The sequence below is a fragment of the Durio zibethinus genome, chromosome 4, assembly GCF_047325235.1.
Source record: "Durio zibethinus cultivar Kanyao isolate XHJ-2024 chromosome 4, ASM4732523v1, whole genome shotgun sequence".
NCBI lineage: Eukaryota > Viridiplantae > Streptophyta > Magnoliopsida > Malvales > Malvaceae > Durio > Durio zibethinus.
Window position 1 is genome coordinate 1,631,186 of NC_143165.1, and position 7,785 is coordinate 1,638,970.

General features: G+C 25.3%; 1 protein-coding gene across 1 annotated transcript; it reads left to right on the top strand.

Annotated features, from left to right (window-relative positions):
• The first annotated feature begins 1,355 nt into the window (after positions 1-1,355).
• Positions 1,356-5,351, top strand: LOC111287885 (mitochondrial import inner membrane translocase subunit PAM16 like 2-like). Its single transcript, XM_022878564.2, has 4 exons — positions 1,356-1,532; positions 4,118-4,205; positions 4,795-4,928; positions 5,022-5,351. The coding sequence occupies exons 1-4, from the start codon at positions 1,530-1,532 to the stop codon at positions 5,148-5,150; spliced, it is 354 nt and encodes a 117-aa protein (XP_022734299.1). The 5' UTR covers positions 1,356-1,529; the 3' UTR covers positions 5,151-5,351.
• Positions 5,352-7,785: the final 2,434 nt, after the last annotated feature.

Genomic DNA, 7,785 nt, shown 5'->3' on the forward strand with positions numbered 1-7,785 from the left:
ATGATATTCATTTAATAATTATTATAAAATTATTTTTATATTAATAATATAAATATAATATTAATATTAATATTACCTCTATACATTATTATTTTATTCTCTATTCCTTAATAGTTTTCCATTTTGAATTTATACTAAAAATTAATATAATTATGTAATATAAATTAAAATTTAAATATATATATTAAATACATATTAAATGAGAATTAAAATTTTTTAATATGTAAGTACTTTTTTTATGTTATTAATATACCAAATTTAATAAACTGTAAATGATGGATAGTTTATAGTTATTTATTATTTTAGTCATATTTTTATATATATTTATGTTAGTCATGTTTATTTATATACATTCATGTTTATTTATATATATTCATGTTAATTATGTATATCCGTGTTAGTCATGTTTATACATATCATATTTAAATAAATTAATTATACACATGTTAATTGTATCGTGTCATATATAGTACATATATTAAGTGTGTCATGTTTGTGTTTAATATTTAAATACGTTTTATAATTCGTATCATATTTGTATTTTAATAATTCATGTTACTATATATGTCAAACAAGATACAAAATATGATACAAAAACATGAGTTATTATATCTATTTGTATATACAATCAATAAAAATTAAAAAAAAAAAAAGTGAAGCAAGTGAACCAACTTTGTATATATATATATATATATATATATATATATATATATAAGAATAATATATTATTGGATTATTTTGATTTTTGATTATATTAAATAATATATTATTAGATCTAGATGTATAAAGATAAAAAAATAGTAGAGATTCATTTATATTAGTCATAAGAGTTATATTTTTTTTTATTTTTGGATCAAAATTAAGCTTATAACACTTATATTTAATCATTTTAATTCAAAGGTTATAAAAATATATAATTCTTACACTAATAAATGGATCCCTCTTTATTAAAAATAAATTTAAATTTAAACCAATATTTATATATTTTGAATTTATCATAAGAATCAATGGTTTAATTTGAAATATTTTATATTTGATTATTTTTTAAATAGTATTTAATAAATATTATTTTACATGTTATTATAAAAACTGTCTATAAAAACACTCATATAGCAAACTTTATTCTATATCTTTGTATTCATAATATATTATATATTTATTATATATGATTATGGGTTTTTTAAAAAATAATAAATTAAAAAAATAAATTTATTCACAGTAAACAAGTTTAAATCTGTGATAACTCTAACAAAACAAGGTTTATATTTTTTCGTTTTGCTTCTTCTTCTTTTCTATATTTATATATCATTTTTCGACTTTGTTTGCGTCAAATTTCATATTCTAAAATGGGACTTTTGAGTCCCAACTTCTTCTCCAAGAAAAAAATTTTTGGAAAAAATCCATATTACGCCTTTCTTTCCTTCTATGGAACTTTCTCTCCCCTTTAAATTATGTTACAATCAAAATCAAAATTGTATTTTTCTATTAAAAATCTCTTTTCGTTTTGATTAAATTGAATTCTATCCACTATGGTACGTATTCTTTTGTCATTCCCTAATTTTATTTCACTAAATCAATTTCATGTTTTTTATTTTTTAGGATGATTTATTGTTAAATTAAAATAAAGCTAGGAAATTGTAATAAAAAATGTTTAAAAAATGTGTTTTTTTTTTCTATGCTAATGTGAATGTTTTAGGTTGCTTGTAAATTTTTAGGTAACTCAGTTTTATCATCTTGGCACTTTTTTGCACAGACAAAGATATGTCATATGTTTTCCTGACAATTTGCAATAATTTTCTTGATAATCAGACAAAGATATGAATGTTACTGTCTTAGACATGATGTGGTTCAGCGTTTTACTCTCATTCTATCCATTTGGGCGTAATTTGAAAGGATAGGTATAAGGTTAGACCAGAATCATTTCGTATTTGACATAATCTTTCAACTTTTTAGCTTAGCTTTTTACTCTCCTTTAGATTCTATATGCATTTGGTTCTCAGTTTCTTACGCTGAGCTTTTTACTCAGTCTATAATGATTTGGGTTTCAAGTTTTTAGATAAAATAATCTGGCTCAGCTTTTTACTGTTCTTTATATTCTATATGCATTTGGGTTCTTGCAAGCACTTAACTGACCTAATTTGAAAGGATAGGTATAGGGTTGGACTGTAGACTTAAAACCCGAATTATTTTGTATTTGCTACAGACAAAGATATGGATGTGTTTTAGACATAATTTTTTAAAATCTATATGCATTTGGGTTTTTTATTTTACAAGTAACTAACCTAATTTAAAAAGATAGGTAGAGGGTTTTTTTGTATTAGGTAGAGGGTTTTTTTGGATTTAAAATCTGAATGGTTTCGTGGGGTGGGTTTCTGGTTGCATCTTGTTCTGGTTGCATCTTGTTGAATACCTCTATTTTGGGTCAAATTTCATGCTCTAAATTTGGGGTTTTTTATTGTCAACTTCCTTTCCAAGAAAAAATTCTGGAAAAAATCCATATAAGGCTTGTTATTCCTTTTTAGGAATTTTCTCTTTCCTTTAAAATTATGTTAAAAATCAAAATCAAAATTTTTTTTTCTGCTAAAAATCTCTTTTTGTTTTGAGTTATGGCACCTACTATTTTTGTCATTCTCTAATTTTATTTTACTAAATTAATTCCATGTTTTTTTATTTTATAGGATATTTATTATTAAATTCAAATAAAGCTAAGAAATTGTAATAAAAAATGTTTAAAAAATATGTTTTTTTTTTCTATGCTAATTTGAATGTTTTAAATTGCTTGTAAATTTTTAGGTAACTCAGTTTTATCCTCGTTAACACTAGCACTTTCCTGACAATTTGCACAGACAAAAATTTTCTGACAATTGGCAATATATCATGTATTTTTTTTATAATTTGCACAGACAAAAGTATAGATGTTACTGTCTTAGAGTGGTTAAGCGTTTTACTCTCATTCTATGCAGTTGAGTGTAATTTAAAAGTATAGGTATAAAACCCAAATCAGCTTTTTACTCTCCTTTAAATTCCATATGCATTTGGGTTTCAGGTTTTTACATAAAATAATCTGGCTCAGCTTTTTACTGTCCTTTAGATTCGATATGCATTTGGTTCTTTGATTTTGAAAGGATAGTTTTAGGGTTGGACTCTTATTCATGGTAGGCTTAAAACCCGGATTGTTTTCGTGTTTGTTACAGATAAAGATATGGATGTTAGACATAATTTTTTAGAATCTATATGCATTTGGGTTTTTTATTTTGCAAGTAATTTTGAAAGGATAGGTAGAGGGTTGTACTCTTATTCATGGTGGACTTAAAATCCGAATAGTTTCGTGTAGTGAATTTGTGGTTGCATCTTTCTTGAATACCTCTATCTTATTCTTTTCTTAATTGTGATGTTAGGTATTACAGTTTTTAGTACAACACTTGTGATAGGATCACCAAGCTTTTTCTTCTTGCCTCTTTAGCGTATTTTTGGTTATTTTTGGTTATAGATTATAGAGGAAATAAATTTAAATTAGTGTTTTGAACTTTATGTTTCATATTGATTTTATTTTTAAGAATTTAAATGTATCTCAACTCTCAAATGAGTCTAGTTACAATATGTTTTTACTTAGGTGATGCTTAGTTTTCCCAGACCGCCGCCAAATTGAGCATTAAAGTGAATACCTGCTAGAATGATTGTGGTACTATCATGTACAGAGATAAAAAGAGATCATGCCATACAAGTTCATTCCTAGTTATAGTCATCACATTTCTGAAATTATAAGCCATATAAAAAAGGTCAAGATATTCCTTCTAATTCTTTGGCCCTGTTGTACAAACTTGTGGATTGCTGGTAAGAAGTAGCTTGTTTAAACTTGAAAGGGCTCTAAGAATAAGATAGAGGTGAAAGTATCTTACATTGAACCATGAAATGCAACTTTTAAATTAAAGAATAAATTCTAGACAACATTAACCTGTTTAAAAGGTTTTATAAAGTTTGCAGTCAGCTTTGTTGAGCTCTATAGATTCAAGAGAGAGATGATGTAAAACTGTCATACTTACATTTTGTTGTTATACTCTTTTACTTTGATGGTATTATCATTCTTTTTCTCTTACCCATGTATTCTTTTTTGTAGGCTTCGAAGATTCTTGCCCAGTTAATTATAATGGGCTCTGGTATATTGGCTCGGGCTTTTGTTCAGGCATACCGTCAAGCACTTGCAAGTTAGTTTACTGCACTATTGTTATTTCATGATTTTACTTTGCTTGAAAAGTAGGAGCTTGCTTTTATTGATTGTAACCAAGATATGGTCTTACTATATTATTCATCATAATCTGTCTAATATATACTGATGTTGATTTACTCATGGTGAAATATTGTTGAATAAGTCCATGAAGAAAGCTGGTTTAGTTCCAATAAGCATTCTATTGTTGATTGAAACAAAATAACAGCAGTATTGTGCCAACACCTAAGTGATTGATAATCTGCAATTTTTATCAGTCGGTATCTGGTACTCTACAGCATTTTCTTTTTTTTTTTTTTCTATTGCTATGGTGTGACAAGCATGAGTTGATAGAAATGAGTGACGCAAAAAAAATTTCAAAACTACAACCTAACATGATTTTTTATTTTAGTCTATAATACAGCCGACCCAGAGTATGAGATATTAAGCTTAGTTTGTTATTGTTGCTGTTGTAGCATGGCAAGTATGTCAGGGAGAAATAACAACATCAGGATGATTATATTTATCTAGTGGCAGGTCCTGTGTTTGCTTCATATGTATCAATCTTCTAAACAAGAAGTTTATTGCAGATGCTGCCAGATCTGGTATTACCCAGGAGACACTACAAAATGCAGCCCGTAGTGTCCGCAAAGTCATGACGGAGCAAGAGGCCAGGCAGATTCTTAGTGTAAGTAAGGAAAGTACTTGGGAGGACATAATAAAGGCTAGTATCTCTTTTTCTTTTTCTTTTTTTTTTTCTTTTCTGTTACTTGCATCTTGAGCAGGTTTTCAAACTTCTTCCATTACTTTATTGCAGAAGTATGATGTTTTATTTGAGAATAATGCCAAGAAAGGGAGCTTCTATCTTCAGTCAAAGGTTTATAGGGCTAAAGAGTGCTTAGAGCGTGTCTATGGAGTCAAAGGAGAGGGCAATCCTCCTAGTTGATAATTCATCAAGGTTAGCTCAGTTCACATAGAGACACCTGTTTGTGAACCAATTATCGTCTGGTGAATGGCGTCAAACATTTAAATAATATGCATCAGCTGTCCTGCTTTTCCCCTTCCTGGGTTCAAACGCTTATTGAAATTTTGTGTCATCAATGTTAAACGTTAATGGTTGCAAATAAGTATGGTTTCTTACACCATCTATTTCGGCATTGTATGGCCATCTAATTTTCTGCTGTTTTGATGCTTGTTTGTTTAATATCATGTTGATAAGGTGAAATTGAAACTTGAAATACTAATAAAAGTAAATAATAAGAATAATTCTAAAATATTTTAATTTTTTTGAAAAAAACTATAAACTATTCACTTTTCTTAAATAAGATTTTATATTTTGATTTGTATTCAAATAAACTCTTATATCAAACAAAAAATTGATTTATGTTAAGGGTTTAATTTATGTACAAATTATATATTAAAAACTTATTTAAATACAAATTAAAAATTAAAAATTTATTTGAATGCAAACTACATGTTAATGACTTATTTGAATATAATGAAAATATAACGGTTTAAGATTTTTTTATTATTATTTTAGCCTAAAAATAAATCACATTCGTGTTTTCTAAACTTTAGGCTAAATATATTTTTGAAGTACATATATTACATTTGATATTTTTAAAGTGTAATTCACGGTGTTAATTTTATATACTAATACCACATTAACATAACAAATAATAGTACAAGTATTACATTGGATATTTTAAAAATACAAATATCATATTAAAATTTTTGTATAATATAAATATACATTTTTAAAAATAAGAGAAAGTTTGTCTTTTAGAAAAAAAAAAAAAAAGACTTTGTGAAGCTTGGCCTTTTCATCATTATTATGGAACTCCTTTTTGTATTAGCCAATAAATTAAGACAATTAAATAGAAAAAAACATGTTGATTACTTTCACTTTTGTCATCTTCTTTGGTAGAGTCTCTTTCATTATTTTGATCAACCCCTATACATTCTTTTTTTTTTTTTACCAATAAATTCTTTTTTTTTTCAAAATTTATATTTTTTTATTGAAATTATCAAATTTGAACTCTAATTTTTAAAATTCATGTTTAATATTCTATAACGGTCAATTTACTAAATATTCAAAAGTTAAAATTTCTAAATAGTAAATAAATAATTCCTACAAATGGAAGGATTGATATTTGACTTGTAATGCGTGTTTTTTTCTCCTAATGACAATTGAAAATAGGTGGATGGAAGGCATATAGGGGAAGCTTCTACCAGATTAGTCAAATACTAAGCCAAGTCAAATTTAGAAGCTCTTCATAAAAAAAAAGAATAAAAAAAAAATAATGTATAAAATAATATAATTACTTTTATTTTTCATCAAAATTGCATTTTTATTATTGTTTTTGAAATCCCACTTTCCTAATTTTGCTAAATCTTGTTCTCTTTTCTAATTATTAATTCTTTGTCAAATTTTTCCCTTAGATTTAAAAATTGAGGAGAAATCAATACTTATAATTTTTTTGAAATTTAAAAAAATAAAAATAAAAAGGGTCAAAGATTTTAGGAAAATCTTGTAATAAAAGTTTCATTTGGATTTGTAACGAGAAAGACTCTCATCTTATTATGCGTGTAAAAAATAATTAGATCTTTAAAGATTCAGATAATAAAATGATATCTAAAAATCTAAGATATAAATTGCATTTTCTCTTGCAAATATGTTTCTCTACTATTTTTGTGATTTAGTGTATCAAGAGAAAAAGAATAATAAAATAATTCCAATTCAATTTTATTTTACATTGATTCATTATTTTAGCTTTACAACTACGTTAACCGGTGAAAATTATCATTATAAAACAATTTTAAATTTTTTATTTAATTTTGAGAGAACCAAAACCTAACATATTTTCGAATTGAATTAAATTTCCCATTTGATTATGTTGTTAAGCTATTGACGACATAGATCGAAGCAGTCAAATTAGGTATCCTATGAATGTTAATTTTTTTTTTTTTCAATTTAGGAAAGTGATTCAAGCCGGTTCTTTATATATTTACTTTATCAGCAAATTAGATGAAGCGCATTATTTAAAGATAGTAGGTCAAGGCATAATTAACAAGGAAAGAAATAAGGTCGGTTTAGATGGTTATAGGCTTGACTTTTCGGTTTAATTTAATGATAAAAGGTTCTTGAATTTTATTTCGTATTTTTTTTAGATTTATCAAAGTAAATTTATTTTATGTTAAATCTATTAAATTTATAAAAAAAAGATTTTTTTTATAATCTTCAAATAAATTTCAACGCAAATAATAAAAAATAAAAAAATATTTTTTTTTTACCATTTAAATCAATTGTCTCTCGATAAGTTCCACTTTAATTCAAGTAATCTAAGTTTTTTTTTTTTTAAATAATAGGTGAAAGGTGGCTTTGATTGAAAGAGGTCATTTAGATGGTTAGAGATTGGTGATTAAATTCATGAATAGATAAATTTATGTAATTTAAATATGATTCATAATAATTTATATTATTTAATAATTGATATGAATATAAATTTAATTAAATTAAAATGATATTAGACAGGAAATACATTCATTCAAATTTATTGAATGAATAAATTTATGAATAA

Coding starts and splice junctions, on each gene's coding strand:
- LOC111287885 (XM_022878564.2), top strand. Junction 4,206..4,794: donor ATACCGTCAAGCACTTGCAA/GTTAGTTTACTG, acceptor AGTTTATTGCAG/ATGCTGCCAGATCTGGTATT. Junction 4,929..5,021: donor CTTGGGAGGACATAATAAAG/GCTAGTATCTCT, acceptor ACTTTATTGCAG/AAGTATGATGTTTTATTTGA.